Genomic DNA, 23481 nt, shown 5'->3' on the forward strand with positions numbered 1-23481 from the left:
AAAGATAAACCATTATCTTTACACTATTTATTTGTTCTATTTTGGAAGAAACTGTAACCAATGCATAGGTCTCACTGTTATACTACATATTCTTGACTTTACATATGTAAAGTAATATCATCCCCTCATAAAATACTTCTTGCTACGGAAGCGAGTGATATCATCATATCTAAGGATCTGATGCACTCTGCATTCTAATCATAAGGGTGATTCGGTTGAATGGTGTATGATACGCAGAGTACCATAGTGTTGACACACAATCTACTAAAATGGGGACCAAAGTAGTGTATATCGGAGGGTTTTGGAAGAAATAAGCTCAGGTGAGCGGCACGGGCGATGTTGTTAGCTAAATACATATATTTATAAACACCAACCTCATACACATTTATATGGTGCATGTGCTCTTCATGGGGGTTGCTTTTTGGTCTAATCAGGCTACTTACAAACATGATTAGCGGTGGCATAACCGGGGACTCTATAATAGGAGAAAATTGATAGAAATTGGTTAAAATATAGTCCATGTATGCCCTGGATAGGATGGATAGGTAGAGCATATGTTCTATTAGGGTAGCACACAAGCTGGGGATTTTTTGTGGTTGTTTTGATGGAAAATAAATTAATTTTTTCCATTTTTGTTACTATTATTTCCAGGTGTTATATTACAATTATTTTTTGCCTAAAATAAGAAAAAGTTAAATAAAAATGTTGGTTGTACACTGTACTTGTTATAAATATGAAAATATACCTTTCTTTTGATTATGTTTTGATGGAGTATATGTAGTTGGTGGTTTGATATTTGTTCTAGAAGAGGTAGCCCTATTTGTGGGGTTTTGATGATTATTTTTTGTTTCTTTTGTTGGAATTGGTGTGTTGTTGATTGGAATGTCTGGTAGTACTATATCTGTATCATTATTATTTGGTTTGTTATTTTTTTTCTTATTTTTTTTTTTGGTTTGTTTTGGTGAGTGTAATTTTGGAAGTTGAGGTGATTTTGGTGTCTCGTTCTCTTCTACATAGTCCGAAACAACTGCATCATGTATATTTGTCATTCTTACAACACGTAGTATTTCAATTGTAGTAGTTTTTGATGTTTCCTGTTGTTTTTTTGGCTTTGGACCCTTGTTGGCAGGTGTTTCATGTCCAATCTTTGTTTCTTTGTTTGGAGCTTGATTAACGATGATTTTTTTGATGAAAAACTTTATATTTGCCTTCTTTAAAGCCTGTTGTACATTATTATTATTTCTTGTTGGTTGTTTGGTTGAATTACTGGCATCATTATTCGATGTAACTTTGTTGTTTTCTTTTTCATTATTGTTGTTTGTTTCTGTTTGTCTGGAACTTTCTTCTTCTTCTGGTACCTCCTCAACGGGTTTATCATCTTGGATTGTAGGATCATTGTCGCATGGTCGATAAAAGATTGAGTATTCTCCATTTTCCATTTTTGTTTTAAAACTATAGGTCTTGTTTAAAAAAGCTGGTTTTTGTGGGGAAGGATAATATACTCTATATTCACTGTATGTATCTGATGGTTCTACTTCTTTATACGCATCTTGTAGTGCATTGAGAGTTCTTTGAAGTTTAGATTGTGAGGTTGAAAGTGTGTCTGGAAAAAATCGAATTTTTTGAGTAAAAAAAATTCACAAAAAAAATATTTTATATTAAAATCAAAAGAAATTAAAAGTTGCAAAATCCAAAATAACATACGTTCATTCTCTTCAACATCTTTTCCAAGGGCCACACCAATATTTTCATAAAAGGCGTCAAGAGTTTTAAAAGTATTGCAACTTTGGATAAACTCTTGAAATTCTGTGATGGAGGGGAAATTATAAACGGTGGCTCGATAATGTCCTTTTTTTCTAGTGTCCAAACCATACTCGGTTAGCCTTTTGTTTAATATATCAACCATATTTTGTGTTGTTCTATTATCTTGATGATTTGAGTCGGGATGGCTTTGAAATCTCTTTACTGTTTGAGAAATCAGTGCAAAAAAAATGTCACAATCTGATTTGCCGTGGCTCGGAGAAAAGAATTCCAAATCAATTGGAATGCAATTGATAGTTTTACCAAGTTGCCAAACCTTATAAATCCATTCAAAGTTTTTAAAAGTTGGTCCATTATCTGACCAAATAATAAATTTTTTAATTTTTCCATCCTTTCCAAATAAATCCTCTTTCCTTGTACAACCAAACAAATCCATGAATTCTTTTCTTTGAAATAAATTTCTAAAGCTAATGTCAGCAAAATTACAAGTTTTGTCCAAAACCCTAGAAATATTTCTATATAAACAATAGATAAAAAGTTGAGTAAAAAAAATGAAAAAATGAAAAATATGGGTTAGAAAATTGAAGGTAAATTTGTTGAAATTATAATCTTTTTTAAAAATCCAAAATATAAATATATAGTATTTGGTGTATACTATTTAATTTCCATAGTAATTTTTAAAAAGGATAATAATTGATTAAAAAATTTTAAATACTTACCCAAACACATATTTTTTATATTGATTGCCTTCCTTGTAGTGCATTACAATGCCATAAAAAGATCTATGGACAGCATTGTAAAACTGTTTGCCTACTTCAGTTTGTGACTTGTTAATGTTGATGTTTTGTTTAAAATCTATGGTAAACATAACTTCTCCATTATTGAGGTTTTTTTTTTGATATTTGTATAAATCTCTTCGTTCCCCAGCTGCTTTTTTGTGTTTATCTTTATCGCCACTTGATATATTTGGATCTTCACATGTATTACACATGTCATTCCTGTTTTTTGCCCTCTTTATATGTGGAGGAAGGTACTTTTTAAAGGTATTTAAGCACATTGGAACAAATTGATATTCCTTGGCAAAATCTGAAACGGAATCCATCAATTCTTCACCTACAAACTGGCCACCTATATTATACATATAATGGTAGTTGTCTGAGCCAGATGTATAATTTTTTTTGAATGGATTGACTGGTTCTTTTCCAGGTCTTTTATTAGCCTTTTTTTCTGGTACTTTATACCCCTTTGTGTGCAGTAGGTAAAAGTAATATAGCTCCTTGATGCCCATCGAGTATGTTTTAACTACTCTCGTATCCGATTCCGGATTATTTACTGATTTTCTTTTAAGAACACAAACATCATGAGCTGATGACTTGAATACGCTGCTATATTCGGCAAAGTATTTAACCGATGCTTCTCTTTTTGCAGCGGTAATTGATTGCTTTTTCTTTAACAAATAATAGTTATTAACAGGAATGTTGGCATATTGAGACTGTAATGAAGGTTGGGGTGGGTTTGTGTTGGAGGTACTACTATTTTTATCTTTTTTGCCCTTTTTGTTATTATTTGTTGGAGGAGTAGAGCTTTCTCTGTTGTTGATATTATTGTTGTTTAGTGGAGTTGTATTTGGCATTGGAGGAGTTGAGTCAAGAACCATTCGGTCAGAGATATTAGATAATCTTTTTTTTGACATATTTGAAATGGCAGAGTCGTCACTCGTATCCATTGGATCTTGATTCGCATTTAGATTGGAATCACTTTGGTTCAAGATTGGCGTTGATTGGACGTCAGATTGCAATGGTATCGTATCACTTACTATAGCCATCATTGAATCACCACCATTGGGTGTTGTATTGTCTATATTTATGGGGGTTTTTGGGTCTCTATTACTTGGCAATGATGTTGTAGTACTTGATACGAGAGTTGGCTGCAATTGGATCAAATTATATAGAGAAAATCAAATTTTACTACTATTAATATATAAAACATAGATATTTGTACTATATGATATCATTATATATTACATTTGAGTTACTGGTTGTAGATACATCATTATCTTTTATCATTTCCTTCTCTATTTCCCTTGACGAATGCCAAATTCTTGAACCTATAATCATACCATAATCTTCGAAGTTACTCTTTTGATACTTTATTCCATTGTCTCTCATATATCTAAGTATACTATCGATATAGTTAGAAACTACACTCTATTGTCTATCTTTTGGTTATACTGTTACATACTGTGCGAGAATAAACTTTCGGTGGAGATCGTTTTGTTTGTGCTTATAATATTCTATGAATGCTTTGCAAAGATATCGCTCAAAACAACCTTCTAGAGGGTCTCCTTCTATTTTAAGATACTCCGCGATCTTCTTTATCATACTAGCATTCAATCTATGCCCAGCTAGAGCGCAAACACTTCGTAACTTTTCAATAAACCTTTTACCTACTAATTTGCTTTTACCTATTCTGAACTGATACACATCTTTGCGGATTTTAACCGCGAATTTAGGTAGTTGTATATCTTCTTCTGTTCTTTTCATTTATCTATTTATTATCAATAATTTTTTTTAAATGATGTTCAAAAAGTACAACGATCAAAAATCACAACAAAAAATCGATTTTTTTTATTTTTCATATTATAAAAAAGTCGCCCAGATTGAGTTCGCACATTTATTTTAAAAAAATTATGAAAATATTAAACACTCATTATTATTTATTAATCAATCTTTGTCACTTGAATGTGATTATGATTGGAATGTCCAGGTTTACAAAATAGTTTTTGCAAGAATCGTATTGCCATTTATCAAGGTTTAGTTTTGGATCCTGTCACTCACAAATTATCGCTGACTGGTCGTTACAATACAAGTGTTGGAAGAACTCAAGGAAATGCATTCTTGATTGAAATCGATACTCAGGGACCATTGGGATTCGTTGAAAAGTTGGAGTTTTTTGGAGAGAACCGTACACATCTACAGTTCAATATCAAGTATGTTAATGGTCTGGTTGGTATTGCTCCAGGTGGTCGTCCAGTAGTCGTCATGCCACGTTTCAGAGCCAATCCAACTGTCTCTCTGTATGACCCATCTACCAAAACTTACACTGATTTAATTCAAGAGTATTCTGCTCAATTCAAGGGATTTGTAAATGGTAACAATCCAAATGAATTCTTTGGTTGTGGGTATCAAGGTATTAAAAAGTACAGTCCTCTTACACCCGGAGTCATCCCAACCTCTGTACCCATCATGTCGTTCCTTCAATGGGGAGATTGTGCAGCTCTGTCCAAACAAGGCAATACATTGTACTTTGTACACTACGAGTATTTGTTGGGTGTCACCAAAACACATGTCATGACAGTACCTGATAATTGTAATAACTGTACTTCTGCAACCACCCTATTCGCCGTTGATTTCCAGATCCAAGGCTTTGCAACACATAAAGCAGGTAATAGAGTATTCGTCTATTACTCTAGCCAAGATGCCATGTATCGTGTGCCATTGGACAATGTAGCTCAACCATTTGTCCTTGTCCAAGAACAATGGATTCAATCGATTGTTGCAGATGACCAATTTGTCTATTACACCACCTCGGACCAGGTCAAAAAGGTCAGTCAACAGACCACTGTCACCAGCACTCTCTACGACCCCTCCAACCAACAATACCTCAAAACGTCAACTTGCAACTGTGTCAATGGTTTCACAGGATCTGATTGTCAAACTTGTGCTGGGGGTACCGTTCAATGGAACTACGGTGAACCATTCTGTGTACCATTCCTCGCCGACGGATCAGTATCTTCTTGTACCGAGACATACCATTGTCTCAGTGGTCCATATGCCTACTGTTATTACAACTCTTGTATCTGCAAGTCATCATTTTCAGGTCCACGTTGTGACCAATGTGTAAATGGTACTGTCATGACATGTGATTTGGTATCTGATAATAAAGTAAATTGGTTGGATCATTTCATTTGGATTGTCAGTGTCATTATTGTTGATAGTTATTAATTGTTTATCTGGTAGGGTAATAATAAAATGACCCTTGTAAAGGATTGAAGGTAATCCAGTGAATTTACGACACGATAGTTGGAATGAAGATGATGGTGGTGTTGATAGATGGTGGGTTGGGGTTGGCGTATACTTAAAGACCACGTTCCCACATGATTCTTGGAATGGTCAAGTATGCAGAGAGGATATCCAACAATCACTTTCGATATATTAAACAATGTCAATGGCATACCAATAAATGGTTTCGGATGACCATATCTTGTCATCTACATAATCTATTCGAATATCAAAGCATTGTTGAATATCAGAGAAACAAAAGTCATATGCACCATCCAACGAGTTGAATATGTATTAGTCAAGTTTTTGTGACTATAATCTAATACATATTTTAATTGTTTGTTTGACAAAGTAAATGAAGATGAAGAAGATGAAGTGCAGATGAAGATTGAAGGTTGAGGAAAATAAAGATGAGTTTCACCAAATGTATTGATTTCATCTACTATTTGCAAAATGACCGTTTCAAGGTCATCATAACAATAGTAAAAGTTGACAGGGTTGAATGATACATTCATATATGCGACCATTTAACCTTGATTGTTCTCTTTGTTCTCTTTCTAAATGATTTCTAGAATATATAATATGCCTTTAATACTCTTGATTTAATGTTTGTTGTTGTTTACTAGAACTGGCAGAGAGAGAGAGAAACTCTAGATGGAGATTGGTCGAGAGAGTGTTGATGGCATCATTACCATTCAGTTGTACCGGGGTAGAATGAACCTTTGCAAATATCTGTCAAGTTTTGGATAAATGTCATATAGTATTGTGCATCGGTAGTGTAATTAAATGATGGATTACCACCATAATACCACGAATGTTTATCGATGAATCTTGTACCATTTATTGTGCTACTTGTGGTATTATTATAATGCCGGCATATGATTCTAAATAATTAAAATAAATAAACTAATTAATATCAAATAAACAATAACATTGTCTCTATATGAACACATATAATATCATAATAACATACCACCACCAACAAAAAGAGGAGATGAAGCATAATCTGGGAAGAGTTCAAAGAAACCCTTGGCAACAGCCAAATTATCTTCAGCAGTTTGAGTGTCACCAGTCGTATAGTTTCCATCCTCATTGTACGAGAATCCAACACCAGATGGACTCTCAATGCAGAGGAGGTTTCCAATGAATTGTGTCACAACACTGCCAGAAAACCTCGAACAGTAGAAAGGCGTCCGCGTGTAAAAATTCGGTTTTTTCATATTAACTCGTCCAGCATATACTGAAAACAGCTGTTTTTAAAGTAGAAATGGAAGACTTTTGAATTTTTTCTGGCAGTGAAATAACTTGGTAACCAGCCACTTGTTCATAACCTTCTTCATCATTGAATGTCCATGGTTGTCATTTAAAATGATCGAGAACTGGGCACCCAAGTTGTTCAACACACAGTGATGTGCCAAGATAGAGAACACTACTGTTCAAATCACCAGAGTACACCAATACGTAAAGACAGGCTTGGAGGAGTGTTTGGCAGTCTTGTGGAATATTCTGGCAGAGACTGCTCTTGAGTATATGGAATAACCACTTGTAGATATCTTTTGGTAATGTTCGACTTGGCTTGGACTGTCTGAGCAAGGTAGATTGGTTCTCATACTAATCCTCCGAGACACTGCACATAAACTCCAAGTGTTGTACCTGGAGGTAGTTGGAGATATTAAATTGGTTCAGGTACTACCCATCATCCAATGGTAAAGGATCAACGCTACATGTTTCAATAGTCTTTTGTAGAAAGGTGGTGATTTTAATGTCGAGTAATGTTTTGTGTCTGCAAAGGTGAGGGTGGAGCGGGTGCGACGATACACCATCTTGTGACTTTTAGGTTGGGCAACTTCAAGTCAACTGTCAAACAAGCCTTGACCTTTTTGGTTGGCTTTTATTCAATTTCATAGTTACCAGTACCAAACATTTCACGGTGTTTGGTAAAGTTGGCTAATAATTGTAATGCCGAACTACCTGGTGCTGATAATACAGCTGATTGACCAAGTTGATTGAATGCACCTTTTACAGCTGCAGCAGCGGCCGGTTTCTTTACTGCAGTAACAGTCGATTCACTCTTTACGGCTTCGAATTGACCCCATTCACCACGACTTGCATTACCAATCATATCACCCTTTGGAGATAATTTGTTTCATTCTTGCAAAATGTTGTAGTGATGAGGTCGAAGTTGGTCGACAATATGTTGATGACATCATTTCAATAATAGTTTTACCTGGGTAGAATGGACCTTTGCAAATGTCGGTCAAGTTTTGGAAATTACTGGGTCTAGACATCACTCAATTTGACAAAGGTAAGAGTTTGATAGATGAATGGTGAGTTTGGTCCAATAGGTATGAGTTGTCCAAGAAACATGTTATGTGGTTGGTCTCAAACAATGTTGTATAGATTGAAGTTTCGTAAACATTGTTTGGAAAGTGCTTTAAATTGGCTAAAGGGTGACAAAATATGGTACAACGATAACTACGATTTATACGATTGTTGATTTGAAACCAATAGCAACGAAATGGAACAATGATTTCTAGAGATCAAGTGATTTTGATTCTAGCGCCAGATTGATTTCACATAAAATGCCACCAATTTAATCGGCTCCAATAACTACACACTTTAATGCATCCATTGAGAATAATTGAGAATGATAATTGCCACATATATCATTGTCCAATGAAAAAGGTAACTGTTCAAGTGGAGATTCTTTGTATTCTTGTACAGATTCTGATATGTTACTTGTACTAGAGTAGTCATATCAATATTATTACTATCATAGTTATTACTATTACTATTGTTACTATTACTGTTATTTTGTTGTGGTGCTTTCCCGATTGAGAATCAAGTCTTGTCTATTGTATATATGATTGAACAATGCTTATCTTTGTATCACTTTCTAAATCACAATAAAATAGATGATTGATTGTATCTGTTCTTGCATTCTGATTAAGTTATTTTCTCTTCTCTCTCTATATCTTATATATTACACTAGCACTAACATATTGAAGAAAATCAAATGAACAAACATTTCATCAAGAACGCACAAAATGTGAAAAAAACAAAAAAAAGAATTATTTTTGTTGGTCTGCAAGCCAATCGGAGTTGAATAGATATATCTGTTCAACTACAAGAAAGAAAGTTGGGTTTTCTTTTATGATCTTTCTTTATTGATGGTATATGATTTATATGAGTCTTGATAAAGGACCTCTATTGCAAGAATAGTATTGACATCCTCCCAAAAAGTTGATGATTTAATTGTGCTCATCGATACATTCTAGGTACGATTGAGATGCCAGTGTCGGCTTGTACATCATATCAAAACCAGTTACTGTGTCAGAAACAAGGGTATTGACAATGTCCTAGTGTCTATACAAACTGGTCACTAATTATTTTTTTTTTTGAACTTTATTAAAACTTAAAAAATTTAAAAAAAAGGGAAAAAATGAACATCACATTCACTCTCACTCTCACCCAATCTCTATTATCTAGCAACCAACAATCATTGTATCTATTATCTATTATCTATTATCTATTATCTCTATTATCTATTATCTCTATTATCTATTATCTATTATCTCTATTATCTATTATCTCTATTATCTATTATCTAATATAAAAGACCATCATCATAGTTTTGCAATCAATAGAATCTAGATTCAAATCACATCAATCTATTTCCTTTAGATTTTCTCATCAACTACACTTTATTCACTTTTAATATAATCAAATATCTGTTAATCATCATGGAATTGTCATCATTTGTAGCTTAATATCTCAACATTCACCATTCACTCTATAGAATTCATTTTATAGAACTATCAAATTTCACAACCAACCAATCTGTAATTTATTATAACTATCCAGTGTATTTAACACCAATCAACCAATTTGTAATTTATTGAAACTATAGTGTATATCTTTATCTTTTGTGTGAATATTATAATTATCTATTGTAAAGTTGTTTCTCAACAGTAACCATTCCGTCTATATAATCAATTTCACATCAATCAACCAATTTGTAATTTATTATACCAATCCAGTGTATATCTTTATCCAATTCAGTGTATCTTTGTTTATTCAACATTCACCCAATTTAATCCATTTTTTAAAACATCAACTTCACAACAACCAACCAATTTGTATGTTCATTTTACCAATTCACTGTATCTTTATTAATTTATAAATTATCTCAAATTCACCAGTTCCCAATTAATTCTTTTAATTTATCGTATTTCCACAATTTTTCATTATTTATCAAACATGTCTCAATATAATTATTATCAACTCAGTGATAAAACTTTGGAAAAGATCAAACAATCTGATTTTGAAAAACAAGAAAGAGGTGTGTACAAGCTTAAAGTAAAGACATCTGTCCCTTTCTCAAGAATACAAGTATGTATTTAAATACTATAAATCATGATACTTTCAACCAACATATATTTATTTTTTAATATTTTAATTTATTAGGTACCGGCAGTCAAAGTTTTAAACAAAATAAAACAAAACAAATGTAACACCCACGAGTGTTCTGAGTACATATCAACCTCTGAAAAGTTTCATTTCTTATGTCCCAATGGGCATAAAATTAAAAGAGTCATAAATACATTGGCCCAACAACGAGTAACACAACTGATTACTTGTATTCAATGTCAATATAATGTCTTTGAAAAGTATGGGTTCAAGACGATTGAAAAGGATGGACTAATGTACCGAATTCAATGTCCACATTGCAATCAAATCTGGAGGGTACGGAGTGATAGTGGCTTGAAATCAGCAAATCCTAATTTGGTTACTCACGTGGCCAATTGCAAAACACTTCTTGGGTATGTATTTGTTAAATATTTGACCAACTCTTAAACAACTATTGTATCAAATATTTTAACCAACTTTTTATTTGTTTATTTATTCTAGTGTCAAACCAAACCAATCTAAAAGACGAACGCCCAAAGAGATAAAAATCTATCGTGGTAAACTTTTGAAGGAAAGAGGATTTACCCTTTTGAAAGAAGAGGACATCAAAGCTCGTAAATTGGACAAAATCTCAATGATGTGTAAAGATGGGCACATTGTAAACAAAAGTTTTCATGATATTCGAAGGTCCACAAACTCTTGTAGAGAATGCCGTCTCGAAGCCACCAAGGCAAATTGGGTTGAACGTGCAGCAGAGAAAGGGTGTACTCTCGACCCAAATTCGGTCAAAGGAAAGAAGGCAACCTTTGTATGCAACAAGATTAATCACAGTGAAAAACAAACGATTAATTTTCTATACTATATCGACAAAAGAATAGTTCTTTGCAAATTTTGCACCATAGATGTGTAAGTAGAAAATATGATTTTAATTAAATTAAAATTAATGAATATATTAATTGTTTTTTTTGTTTTTTTAATCTATTAGGAAAACTTCTCGTGTTGTTGGTTGGGTAGAGTCGCATAAAGGGAGAATGGCAGATCCCAACTATGAGTGCAAAAAATTTTTACAAGAAGCATCGTATTATTGTAGTAAAAATCACCCCAACACCAAAACCATCAAGGAATTGACAAGACACGACTACCTTCCTTGTGGGGAATGTAACAATACACGTTCCAATGGTGAAATGGCTGTTGAAAAGTATTTACAGAAACATGAATTGTCATTCGCGGCAGAACACACTCCAGTCTCACTCAACAGACTTTGCTATGATTTCAAGTTGAATGACCATCAAGTTCATATTGAATTTGATGGTCAACAACATTTTGATCCAAAGAGTTTCTCGTATTTCAACAAAACATCGGATGGATTCGATAGACAGAGACAAAGGGATTTGGTAAAAAATCAATATTGTAAGGATAATGGTATTCTTCTCATCCGTATACATTATAGTTGGATGAACAATTTATGGAACTTGGACAACGAACTTTGGAAATGTATCAACGACAAATCAGGTCAACAAATAATTACTCTTCCAAACAACCATCCCCATTACTATTGGGTTCACCAACCACCAAAGAGAGAGTTTATGAAATGGTATGTGAAGAACTACAACGATCTGGAAGATGGTGATGAAGAATATGAAGAAATAGATTATGATCAAGATGTTTATGAAGAGGAAGAACAAGAAGAAGATAAAGATGAAGATGAAGAAGAAATAGATGAAGATGAAGAAGAAATAGATGAAGATGAAGAAGAAATAGATGAAGATGAAGAAGATAAAGACTTAGAAGAAATAGATGAAGATGAAGATGAACAATAGACCTGGTTTTTCATCTAATAATGATGATCTATATAAAGATGACACTATTATTAAATATGTACATTGAGTAATAAATATTATTATTATTATTAAGGTCTTTTTTAAATAGATTAATATATTATTATTCACTTCTATCTCTCTATTGATCAGAGGAAAGATAAATTATTTATACATTTAATTAATTAATTGTATAAATTGCAAAATTCTTCGCATCGCAGGAGTTAACTCATTTGCGTTTTTCATGCAAAAAACGTGCGAAATTTTAATTGTTTTTTGTTTGTCCCAGGTGCCAATACCAACCATCCCATCCAGGTACAAGTTATATACTATATAAATAGTAAGAATAGACATAGATACCACCAAAGTGCTAAATGAGGATAAGCCAGTTTAGCTCGTATAATGTATTCTGATGAGCATCGTTGTTGAGCGCTCGATCCAACAATCAATAAACTAGCTAAAATACAAATAACAATTATCTGTTTCATCATCTTTGTATTCTATTTTCTAATAATAAATAAGTAATAATAACAAGCAAGATATAGATTAAGACTATCAACCGATCATGCAGGAGGCAAGACCAAAATAAATTACAGATAAATTAAAAAAAATTCTTGGTTTCACCGATTTGTGCTCAATCACAGAACACATAGCCCTCTCCCGAAATAGACAAACAGATAAATGTAACTGTCAACACAATTGTGTCATTGTGTTTATTTATTTATTTAATTATTTATTTGTATTTCTATTCTATTTCATGGCATTATTTTTAAAAAGATTATTGTATCGAATTAACCCTCATAATGAAACAATAGAATATGTACAATCGAATCAATTGGGCGTACCCGATATTATAGTCAAACATATCCTATCATTCCTACCACCAACCAAAGACACCATCAAAAAAGTATCACGTGTCTGTCGGTACTGGTTCATCAACATTGTACCCTATTCACTCTTTTCCTCTGGTGACATAGAATTTACTTCATCAAATATCTTTATTCTATTTTATCATCATGTATTACAAAGTTTAATTCAAAAAGATAGTAGATCTTCTTCATCTTCTTCATCCTCCTCTTCATCCTCTTCAGATAATAGACCAATAATGAGTTTAAAATGTACAAGTATAACAAGTGATACAAGACAACAAATGATGAAATCGTTATCAAAGATGGGAGTGGAAGTGACACCAAGGTATATTAAAAGATTACCTGAACTTTTCAGTATTGGTTGGATGTTAAGGTCAGTTTCATTTTACTTTGCAGACACGAGCCGTGAAATGTATAGCAAGGAGATTGGTGATGCATTGGTATCTCTCAAGCAACTAGAGTCACTCACGGTCGCTGGGTCTCCCGACGACTCTTTATTGAGGATGGCCTGTCGTCTAACCTTTGACATGCGTCGTTAACATCGATTCATATCATGACTATAACGCCAAAGCACGACAATTAAAGAGGTTATACCAACCCTACGCAGACTCTAACAACTATGAACTAATGGATCTGGTCGAGTTGGATGATGAGGTCAGCAAAGAAGAGGAAGAAGTGTCTGGACCAATCCCATCGTGTATAAATAATAGTTTAGAGTTTCTTTCATTGATATGCTCGTATGAAGTATATGCATTGTTGTCGAGACAAATGTCAAATGTGAAAGACTGGAATTGGCTGTAAACGATAGATTCTTTTTTAGAACTACTCGATCAGTCTCGTGGACAAACAACAACCCGATTGCATTCGACCCGTCTCTACATGACCATTATTACGATGACATAAACGACGAGGTCATCTACATGGTCAAGAATCAAGATACAAAATCGTTTGAACAGGTCAATGGGTTTGGGTCTCCTTTGCGATGGGACATTTTCAACAAATTAAACGAGTTGGTTGTGTTTGGTGGATTAGAGGTTCGAAGTAACCTCGTGACTAACCGTTACATCACACAAGATGTGGTATCCAGACTACAAGTACTCGAGAATGTGACTCTGCAACTCTTCACTTTCAGATACTACACGTGCCAAGAATGCTGGTATATCCTCACGTATAGATTGTTCTTCTTCTATATTACCTAAATGAGTATTGTTGTTGGAAGTACCACCACTACCACCTACAGGAATTGTATCGCTACCATTCATCATCATTGATGATCCATCATGACCTGTTCCAGTTGACGACGCACAAGTTTGAGGAGACATGAGTCTAACAATCATTGGCTAAATAACTGCTCAATGGCTGAGATAGCAAACGATATCTCTAACACTCAACAAACTTCTTCAGATACAGTTGAGAACAAAATCAATCCAATATTACAATCATTGGTGTTTGGTGATAGATATAATCAACCTCTATCAGTTGGAGTATTACCAACACCATTACAATCATTGAAGTTTGGTTATAGATATAATCAACCTCTATCAATTGGAGAAATACCATCATCATTACAATCATTGGTGTTTGGTTTAGACTATGATCAACCTCTACCAGTTGGAGTATTACCATCATCATTACAATCATTGGTGTTTGGTGGTTACTATAATCAACGTCTATCAGTTGGAGTATTACCAACATCATTACAATCATTGGTGTTTGGTGATAGATATAATCAACCAATAGCAGTTGGAGTACTGCCATCATCATTACAATCATTGAAGTTTGGTCATATATATTTAGAAATTTCGCCAACAAGAGTTTTAGTTGATTTCAAACAAACGATTGCCAACAGAAACTTTATTAAATTAGGGTCACTTGGAGTAATCAAACTTCCAAATATCAAATTTTCAAAAATAACATCATCGTGGACTAAGGGGCCGAACAACATCCCACCCACAACATTCAACCCAAATCCCAACTCAATCCATTACGACCGCCAATATTTACTGGTATATCCCATCAAATCCACAGATTATGTTACAGTCAACAACCACAAATATTTCAAATTACACTCTTTTCCATACTCTGCCAACCAAGTAATCTTTGTTATGAGCGAATCCGGTGAATTAGCATGTAAAATCCGAAACAAAAATATAATAATTACATTGATGTTTAACCTATCTTTTAGTATGTTTACAAAGAAATAGATTACACCTCCAATCAATCAATTTATGACAAAGTGCAATTTGAAATCTCAACGATGAAACTATTCATCGGTGACCCTATGTTTGTGCAATACAAAGATCACCAAGATGACAGTGATTTAAAAAAGATATATATTTTGACACATTTCTGTGAAGGTGGTGATTTGGAACAATTATTTCAATCAATGACTAAATGGTATGTCATTTTAATTATTAGATGTTTACCATACCATATTTAACACGAACAACTCTTTTTAGGAATATCTCTCAAAAACAACAACCTGGTCCAGAATATAAATATATTGAAGAATCAGAAATATGGGTATATATCCATCGATTATTCCTCATACTTGAAAAACTATCTCAACACAATCTTGCACATCTTGATATCAAACCACTCAATCTCAATTGACCAGTTGGAACATACGAAGCTTGACCCAATGGACATTCGACCATCAAACATTGAACGGCAGCACAGTTTGGTTTAAGCTCTGATTCAGCATAAACCATAGAGATTAATACTATCAATACTAATAAACAAATTTTAATCATTTTTTTTTTAATTGTGTATATATTTATAATAATAATAATAATAATAATATAATTAGAATTGGAATGTGACTCCACGCCAATACTAATAAATAGTCAGAAAGAGAGAAAGAAATTATATTAAATAATATATAATTTATTTAAATTTTAGTTAGTTGGTAGACCAATTTGAAATTCACCGTTTATTTTATCCATTTCTATTCTAACCACAGTCACACCTCGAATTATAGTTGGTAATATATAATACTGACTGTGGCAGGTGGGGTAAGGGGGGTAAGATCTTCTTTAGATCAAATAGAAACCCTTCAAATAATTTTAAAACTCATAAACACACATTCAGTCAACATCTTACTTCACCTCTCACCTCTCACCTTTTCAACCAATATATATATATAATGTGTATGTGTGTGGTTAGTTAGAGGTTAATATATTATTGTAGTTTGGCAATACGGGATGGGTATAAATATATATATATATATATATGGTCAATCAATCAAATATTCGAATTGGACAATTAGATTCATTAATGGGTGATCAATCTGATTAATCTATTCACGGTACTCGGTGTAATCTATAGAGTTTGAGTTTGATAGATTGCAAAAAAGATAGATTGGTTGACCAACAATCCCAATTAGTCAATCAATTGCAATGAATGATGATACCTATGATCCAAATTTGGTTTTCGTCAGTTTGTTTGTTTTTTTTTTTTTTTTTTTTTTTTTTTTTTTTTTTCGTTTCGCTTGTTGCTGGTGTGTGATCTGAAGGCAAACAAGTAATAATTGCGCATTAAGATAATATAGTACTATATTTGATAGATAGATAGAAATGTTGTCTAGATTCATCCCATCATCTGTTAGAATCGCTTCAAAGAATGTAGGTTTTTAGTATAACAATAACTATAGTCAGTCACAGTAGTAGTACAACACAAACATACAGCAACAAGACTTTGATCAAAGATCTGATCCATCAAAAAAAAAAAACGACAATCTATCATCAAACAAAGAAGTGTTTTGTGGATGTGTATATACAAACATACCGGTCTTTACTATAGTTTCGAAATGAATCATTCATTATCAATCACCAACATCACGATTTGCTTACAAATCTCATATTTTTCAACAAAAGGCTGGTTCAATTAGAACCTATTTAGGATATACATCTGGAGTTGATAAGAGAAAGGTTACCATTATCCCAGGTGATGGTATTGGTCCAGAGATTACCTCATCGGTTATGGGTGTATTCCAAGCCGCCAAGGTTCCAATCGAATGGGAAGTCTTTGATATTTCCGGTGGTCAACCAATCTCTCAAGAGCTCGTTGCCTCTATCTCTCGTAACAAGGTTGCTCTCAAGGGTCCACTCTACACCAACATCTTGTCTGGTGCTCAATCACGTAACATGGAATTACGTAAGGCTCTCGACCTCTACGCCCACGTCATCCCATGCAAGAAGATTCCAGGTATCACTGTTCGTCACTCTGATGTCACTGTCGATCTCGTCGTCATTCGTGAAAATACTCAAGGTGAATACAGTGGTCTCGAACAAACTTTGGTTCCAGGTGTCGTCCAATCTTTAAAGATCATCACCAAGGAAGCCTCTACCCGTATTGCTCACTATGCTTTCCAATATGCTAAAGCCAACGGTAGAAAGAAGGTTACTTGTATTCACAAGGCAAACATTCAGTAAGATTGAAAAATAGAAAAGAAATGAACAGAATGAAGATGATCTAAATTTACTTACTTTTTGTTTTGTTTTCTATTTTTTAAAAGAAAAATGACTGACGGTTTATTCTTGGAGACATGTAAACAAGTTGCCAAGGAATACCCAGAGATTACTTTTGATGCAATGATTATTGATAACTGTTGTATGCAATTGGTCATGAAGCCAGAGCAATTCGACGTCATGGTTACACCAAACTTGTACGGAAACTTGGTTACCAACGTCGGTGCCGCCTTGATTGGTGGTCCAGGTTTGGCTGCCGGTGCCAACGTCGGTGAGAGAGCTGCCATCTTTGAAATGGGTGCCCACCACGTCGCTGCCGATATCGCCGGTCAAGACAAGGTCAACCCAACCGGTTTATTATTCGCCTCTTCAATGATGTTGAAGCACATGCAATTGAACGACTATGCTGAAAAGATTGAAAACGCTGTCAACAAGGTCATCAGTGAAAAGAAGATCTTGACTGCCGATATGGGTGGTAACGCCTCTACCAAGGAATTCACTCGTGCTGTCATTGATACTATCGTTCAAAACTAAATCTAAAAAATCAATACACACAGATAATCAATAATAATAATAACCAAATAGACTATAACAAACAAAACAAAACAAACAACAACAGAAAACTTATAAATATTTTATTAACTCTTTTTTAAAAACAATAACAACAAATTATCTTGTTTAATGCTTTATTTTCCATTGACATGATAACGGGTTTTATTAAACCCCTATATATCGTCATCACCGTGTTTAACGCTTTATTTTTCATTGACATCATCATTATCATCATGATCATGAGATCTCAATTGAGAATGGGCCATTCTTTTTAAACCGTTACCTCTTGACAAATATCGTATTGTACCGGTATCCAATTGTTGGGGTGAGATATTCAAGCCTAGACCTGAATAAATGAACCTAATGATCCCTTAAAAGGATGAATCGTTGATAAGTCCCAATTTGGTTGTTGATCAACCAGGTTGACATGAAACTTCGAGAATTGTAACATGAACAAAAGGTTGAAGGAAAATTCGACCCATATCTTGATGGACTTGTCGGGGTTTATCAAATCCGAACCCATTGCTCTTTCGAGCTAAATTAATATCTTGTCATAACACAGTGAAATGTTTTGAAAGTGCTGCCAATTTTGAAATGTAGCCCATTTTATTGACAAAAATCAATCGTTCAAACCTTTGGTGGTTTGATAGGGGATATTTGTTTTAAATGATTGATGGTGCTTTATCGTCTGATGGATGATACCATTTCCACAAGTCAAAAAATATCCCTGAACGGATGCTATACTTGGTGGTTGGGGTTGACCGAAACCTATTTAAACCTCAATAAACATCAAACCAAAATATACTCACAAACATTTATTCATTCATCAAAAATGAACAAGTTATCATTTTCTTTTTATCTCTTTATAGCTATTTTATTTATTGCCAACAGTTGTAGTGTTTTGGCTAATCACGATGATAGTTCAGATTACCCAGATACCAGTCCATGTTGTCATGGTGATCTAAATAATTCAACTGGGGATTATTCCTGTGTTGGTTCAACATATAGAATGTTTAAATAGCTTATCAAATTTATAAATATATATAATTAACAGTTTATCTTTTCTTATTATTCTTTTCTATTATAATTCTTTTTTAGCAACCACATTCTGGAAGAGAGCTAGTTGTGATGGGGGTAATTACCTCTCCAATGCTACCGGAGTTTTTATTTGCTCTGTAACTTGTGACTATACAGGAACTTATGCAGGTGCTATGATTATCGAAGCTGTCATCATTCAACTTTCAATCATTGCCTTCCTTGTCATTGTCATCACTGTTGGTTGCTGCTTTTTCTGTCACAAGAGAAAGATAGCAAAGAGAAACTCTCATATCAATTCTCATGAAGAAAAGACCCTTTTACATTATTAAAAAAACAACAAAACTTAAAATGAATATTATTAAATCCAATACTTGTTCAGATTAAAAAAATAAATAAATAAATAAATAAATAAATAAATTTATTACTCTTCCCCTAACTCAACATTTAAAGTCTACTCTCTCTCTCTCTCTCTCTCTCTATCTTTATCCATAATTGTTGTTTTGTTTATATCTTATTAAATAAATAAATAATTTATTTTTCTAATATTAATTTAATGTGAGTATAAATATATATTATTATTTTTATTATTATAAATATTTATTTTTGAATTTACTTTCTTCCTTTCTTTTTTCCTTTTTCAGAAGATTGAACAGAAAGATTAGTAGCTCCATCGGCAGGATGATCCAAAAATTTAGTTTCCAAGTCTTGTTTGGTTGGTCTCTTTTTAAGGAACAGACTCAATACACCACCAACTCTTTTCTTTTCATCTTTGTTCATTGTGACAATATTTGTAGATGAAGTTGATGTTGGTAGTGTTGCAGTTGTTGTTTTTCCTGTTGTTGCAGTTGTATTATTACTATTATTACCATTATTTTGTTGTTGTTGTTGTTTTGGTAAATGAATTTCAACACCAGTTGGTCTACTCCAAACAGTTGTATTATTTGTTTTGTTGTGGTAATAATATTTACCATCGGCAGTTGTATATTCAATCCAATAATCTTGTGGGATTGTATGTGCAACCTCTGATGCAAGAGGTGGAGGTGGTGGTGGTAAATTGGCTGGCATTGGAGGAGGTGGTAGAGAGATGGTTGGGGAAATGGTAGCTTCATTCGAGTCCCATGTTGTCTTGTTTTCATCTTTGTTGTGATAGTATTTTTTACCTTCTGGTGTTGAAAATTCTCTCCATCCTGGTTTTAATTGTCTTGTTGTTTGTTGTTGTTGTTGTGTTGCTGTTGGTGTTGTTACTGGTACATTGGGTGTTTGAATATTAATACTATTATTTGATTGTAGAGGAGGAAGTTTGACCATCATTGGTGGTAATGTCATCTTTGGTTGTGATATACTAGTGACAAGAGGAGGTGGGATATTTTGTTTGGTTGTAGTAGTAAATTGTGGAGGTGGTGGAAGGTTGGGAATGATAGATGGTAGTACAGTTGGTGGTGGATTCGTAAATTTAGGTGGAGGTGGTAGATTATTATTGGATGATTGTAATGGTGGAGGTGGTAGATTATTGGATGATTGTAAAGGTGGAGGTGGAAGATTTGAAAATGTTGGTGGAGGTGGTAGATTATTGGATGATTGTAATGGTGGAGGTGGTAGATTTGAAAATGTTGGTGGAGGTGGTAGATTACTATTACTATTACTATTATTATTATTATTATTATTAACTTTGATTGGCGCAGGAATATTTGATGGAGTTTTATAAACAGGTGGAATGGGTGGTGGAGATCCAAAGATGGGCTCATTGTTGTTATTGTTGTTGGAGGTTGAACTAACACCTCCAGGCAATGGAAAATTGAGCATTGATCTTGAAGTTTTTGGAATTGGCTTTGATGATGTTGCAAGTGGTGGTGGTGGTAGATTATTTATATTATTATTAATATTATTATTGGATAGAGATGGGGGAGGTGGTAAAGAAGATGGAGAGGGGATGGGAACTGGGTCACGTGGTGAGAGGATAGGTGGAGGTGGTGGGAATGAACCAAATGAGGGTGGTGGGGGAGGAAGTGTTGCTGCGGTGCTAATAGGAGGTGGCAGATCTTCAAATGATGGAGGTGGTGGTAAACTACTATTACTACTACTGGAGAGAGATGATGAACCCGATGAAATGTTGAAACCCATAGGTGGAGGAGGAAGAAAAGCAGAGTCAAAAGATGATGCCATTGGATTGGCAGATTGTTGTTGAACACGTTTTAATGGTACAAGTGGTGATGATGGTAGGGAATTGGGTGCGCTTCCCAACCCCGATGATGATGGTGGTTGATTGGGTGTTTTTCTCAAGTTGATTGGTGAGAATACTGGTGTTGAATCTGCACTATTACTACCTGCACCCGAGTCGACAGGTTCAACATCACCAGAAGAGGATGATAGATTTCCAGTCTTTTTCAATTTGAATAACATTTCTGGATTGGATACGCTGACTGGACGCTCCTTTAATGCTGCAACTGATCCACCGCCAGCAGCAGCTCTACTCTTTAAGGTAATTGCAGTTGGATCAAACTTTGGAACCAACATATTATTACCCATATTGACCAATTTTGGTTGTTGTGTTTGTTTCTCCAATGGTTCATCTTCATCGTATGTATCATTTGATGGTGCTGGTGTCATATCAATCACTTCCTTGGTTGCTACTTTTGCACCTCTTGTTGGTCTTTTTCTACCCGTTATTCCTTTTGTTCTTGTTACCTAAATAAATAAAACAAAATAAATAAACAAACAAACATTAGTAACAATTGATCGTTTGTTTTGTCTTTTAATTATACTTACAATATTTAATTTGGCAGATGAAGGAGGAGGGATATCTCTCATCCATCTTGACTCTTCCAATAGTTTTTTATAGGCTTTTCTGGCAATCCAACCTTTATATAATTTTTGAATGATAATGATTGACAATCTAAGTTTTTTGAATTGTTTTCTTTCACAATGACCACGCCAACAAGATTGTATTTTAATTGCTGCTTTTTCAAGTTCTATCGTTGATGGTGTTGTCGATGTTGATGATGATAGAGGAGGTGGTAAAGAAGAGGATATGGCAAAATCGATTGGTGGTGGTAAAAGAGCTAGATCAACAAGAGGGGGAGGAGGTAAAGAAGAAAAATCCATGGCTGGAGGTGGAAGTGATCCAATATCAAAAACAGGAGGTGGTGGTGCCACCATTGTAGGAGAAGAATGATTGTTGTTGTTGTTGTTATCCCATTTTCCAAAATCCATTGGTGGTGGAGGTGGTAAATTTAATCTTGGTGATGCCAATAAACTATCGTCATAGTCCATTATTAAAGAATAAAAAGTATTTGATTTATTACCTTTTATCTATATAGAAAAAGAGTTTGTTATTTAATTCAATCTATCTATCTATAATTGAGGAGGAATGAAATTGTTCAGTTTGGTTAGTTAATTGGTACCAATGAATTGAATATGAATGGATGGATTGGTGGATGATTGTTTTAGTTTGGATTTACAAACACACAAATATAAATATTATGATTGAAAAGAGAGCAAGATGGAGAATGGGAAATCTCGATGAAGGATGATGATGATGATGATGATGATGTTGATAAAACAACAAACAACAAGATTAACAAATAATGTGCAAATAGAAGACAACAGAGAGAAAGAGAGTGGAGTGATGTGGATGATGACAATGTCAATATTATCGCGTTGTAAGAATTCTTGTCCATCTTCACCAATTGGTGGGTGTCCTCTCTCCCTCTCTCTGTTGTCAAGATGGTGAGATGAAATCATGGATCGTGATTCAACTCACCCACCACAACCACAACAACCAAATCAAAAGTATCAACACAACTTGTTTTTACAGAATATATAGAATTTAATTTCTTCTTTTCAAACATCAACAACAATAGATAAAAAATAAACTTACCCAACAACAATAAAAATAATGAATGAATATGATTATTATTATTATCTCTTTGTATATACTTTTTACTGCCTATATTGTCAATGATCTATCTATATTGTTTGCAATTGTGGTGAGTGTAGGGGTGGGGTCGGGGATTATTTAACTAATTGTTGTATTTTAGATATATCTAAATTTAGATCAATTATTATTATTATTATTTAAACAATTGAGTATATGGTATTGTCTAACAAACCCAATAGACTATACTAATATAACTGAAACAATGTAGTTGTTGTTATTTGTTGATTGTTGAAATATATATTGAAATGTACTAGTATACTGGATGAATGATGTTATCTATCTATCTCTATATCTATCTATCTATCTATCTATTTGTTAATTGTTAAAAGAGGAAGAGAAGGGGATTAGGCTTTGACCAACGACGGCGCTCACAACAATTAATTTTCTCTTTGTTATTATTTTTGCGCCCGCATTAATCTAGATTAGATCGATAGAAGATTTCAACATAACGTTTCGATGTTTTTTTACAACCAACCCCTTGGCTTTCTCCCATTAATTGCAATGGTTACCCAATCCACGGGTGGTACGTAGGGGCTGATCTGATTGATTGGTTTTGTGATAAATTGA

General features: G+C 33.9%; 12 protein-coding genes across 12 annotated transcripts; 6 read left to right on the plus strand and 6 right to left on the minus strand.

Annotated features, from left to right (window-relative positions):
* Positions 1 to 194: 194 nt before the first annotated feature.
* Positions 195 to 4304, minus strand: DFA_09991 (uncharacterized protein; the record flags this gene model as incomplete). Its single annotated transcript, XM_004351833.1, has 7 exons — positions 195 to 346; positions 444 to 473; positions 746 to 1603; positions 1705 to 2207; positions 2883 to 3688; positions 3786 to 3942; positions 4003 to 4304. 7 exons carry the CDS (start codon positions 4302 to 4304, stop codon positions 195 to 197), a joined length of 2808 nt encoding a protein of 935 aa, XP_004351885.1.
* Positions 4305 to 4450: 146 nt separating this feature from the next.
* On the plus strand, positions 4451 to 5765 carry DFA_09992 (EGF-like domain-containing protein; the record flags this gene model as incomplete). The annotated part of the gene is made up of 2 exons (XM_004351834.1): positions 4451 to 4504; positions 4551 to 5765. 2 exons carry the CDS (start codon positions 4451 to 4453, stop codon positions 5763 to 5765), a joined length of 1269 nt encoding a protein of 422 aa, XP_004351886.1.
* A 275-nt stretch (positions 5766 to 6040) lies between these two features.
* Positions 6041 to 7042, minus strand: DFA_09993 (uncharacterized protein; the record flags this gene model as incomplete). The annotated part of the gene is made up of 5 exons (XM_004351835.1): positions 6041 to 6264; positions 6332 to 6390; positions 6418 to 6472; positions 6528 to 6706; positions 6792 to 7042. 5 exons carry the CDS (start codon positions 7040 to 7042, stop codon positions 6041 to 6043), a joined length of 768 nt encoding a protein of 255 aa, XP_004351887.1.
* A 671-nt stretch (positions 7043 to 7713) lies between these two features.
* On the minus strand, positions 7714 to 8110 carry DFA_09994 (uncharacterized protein; the record flags this gene model as incomplete). The annotated part of the gene is made up of 2 exons (XM_004351836.1): positions 7714 to 7950; positions 7979 to 8110. 2 exons carry the CDS (start codon positions 8108 to 8110, stop codon positions 7714 to 7716), a joined length of 369 nt encoding a protein of 122 aa, XP_004351888.1.
* Positions 8111 to 10082: 1972 nt separating this feature from the next.
* Positions 10083 to 12052, plus strand: DFA_09995 (uncharacterized protein; the record flags this gene model as incomplete). Its single annotated transcript, XM_004351837.1, has 4 exons — positions 10083 to 10164; positions 10290 to 10332; positions 10734 to 11138; positions 11218 to 12052. The coding sequence occupies 4 exons, from the start codon at positions 10083 to 10085 to the stop codon at positions 12050 to 12052; spliced, it is 1365 nt and encodes a 454-aa protein (XP_004351889.1).
* Positions 12053 to 12108: 56 nt separating this feature from the next.
* DFA_09996 (uncharacterized protein) lies at positions 12109 to 13457 on the plus strand (the record flags this gene model as incomplete). Its single annotated transcript, XM_004351838.1, has 2 exons — positions 12109 to 12119; positions 12827 to 13457. 2 exons carry the CDS (start codon positions 12109 to 12111, stop codon positions 13455 to 13457), a joined length of 642 nt encoding a protein of 213 aa, XP_004351890.1.
* A 78-nt stretch (positions 13458 to 13535) lies between these two features.
* DFA_09997 (uncharacterized protein) lies at positions 13536 to 14180 on the minus strand (the record flags this gene model as incomplete). The annotated part of the gene is made up of 2 exons (XM_004351839.1): positions 13536 to 13729; positions 14045 to 14180. 2 exons carry the CDS (start codon positions 14178 to 14180, stop codon positions 13536 to 13538), a joined length of 330 nt encoding a protein of 109 aa, XP_004351891.1.
* A 93-nt stretch (positions 14181 to 14273) lies between these two features.
* On the plus strand, positions 14274 to 15358 carry DFA_09998 (uncharacterized protein; the record flags this gene model as incomplete). Its single annotated transcript, XM_004351840.1, has 2 exons — positions 14274 to 15048; positions 15123 to 15358. The coding sequence occupies 2 exons, from the start codon at positions 14274 to 14276 to the stop codon at positions 15356 to 15358; spliced, it is 1011 nt and encodes a 336-aa protein (XP_004351892.1).
* Positions 15359 to 15482: 124 nt separating this feature from the next.
* DFA_09999 (uncharacterized protein) lies at positions 15483 to 15671 on the minus strand (the record flags this gene model as incomplete). Its single annotated transcript, XM_004351841.1, has 1 exon — positions 15483 to 15671. The coding sequence occupies one exon, from the start codon at positions 15669 to 15671 to the stop codon at positions 15483 to 15485; it is 189 nt and encodes a 62-aa protein (XP_004351893.1).
* Positions 15672 to 16493: 822 nt separating this feature from the next.
* idhB (isocitrate dehydrogenase) lies at positions 16494 to 17921 on the plus strand (the record flags this gene model as incomplete). Its single annotated transcript, XM_004351842.1, has 3 exons — positions 16494 to 16541; positions 16794 to 17347; positions 17435 to 17921. 3 exons carry the CDS (start codon positions 16494 to 16496, stop codon positions 17919 to 17921), a joined length of 1089 nt encoding a protein of 362 aa, XP_004351894.1.
* An 850-nt stretch (positions 17922 to 18771) lies between these two features.
* On the plus strand, positions 18772 to 19306 carry DFA_10001 (uncharacterized protein; the record flags this gene model as incomplete). The annotated part of the gene is made up of 2 exons (XM_004351843.1): positions 18772 to 18950; positions 18994 to 19306. 2 exons carry the CDS (start codon positions 18772 to 18774, stop codon positions 19304 to 19306), a joined length of 492 nt encoding a protein of 163 aa, XP_004351895.1.
* A 153-nt stretch (positions 19307 to 19459) lies between these two features.
* Positions 19460 to 22247, minus strand: DFA_10002 (uncharacterized protein; the record flags this gene model as incomplete). Its single annotated transcript, XM_004351844.1, has 3 exons — positions 19460 to 19487; positions 19591 to 21662; positions 21744 to 22247. The coding sequence occupies 3 exons, from the start codon at positions 22245 to 22247 to the stop codon at positions 19460 to 19462; spliced, it is 2604 nt and encodes an 867-aa protein (XP_004351896.1).
* Between the last annotated feature and the right edge of the window lie 1234 nt (positions 22248 to 23481).

Source organism: Cavenderia fasciculata (genome assembly GCF_000203815.1).
Source record: "Cavenderia fasciculata unplaced genomic scaffold Scf_EU5ZYIE02H8LDV-5, whole genome shotgun sequence".
NCBI lineage: Eukaryota > Evosea > Eumycetozoa > Acytosteliales > Cavenderiaceae > Cavenderia > Cavenderia fasciculata.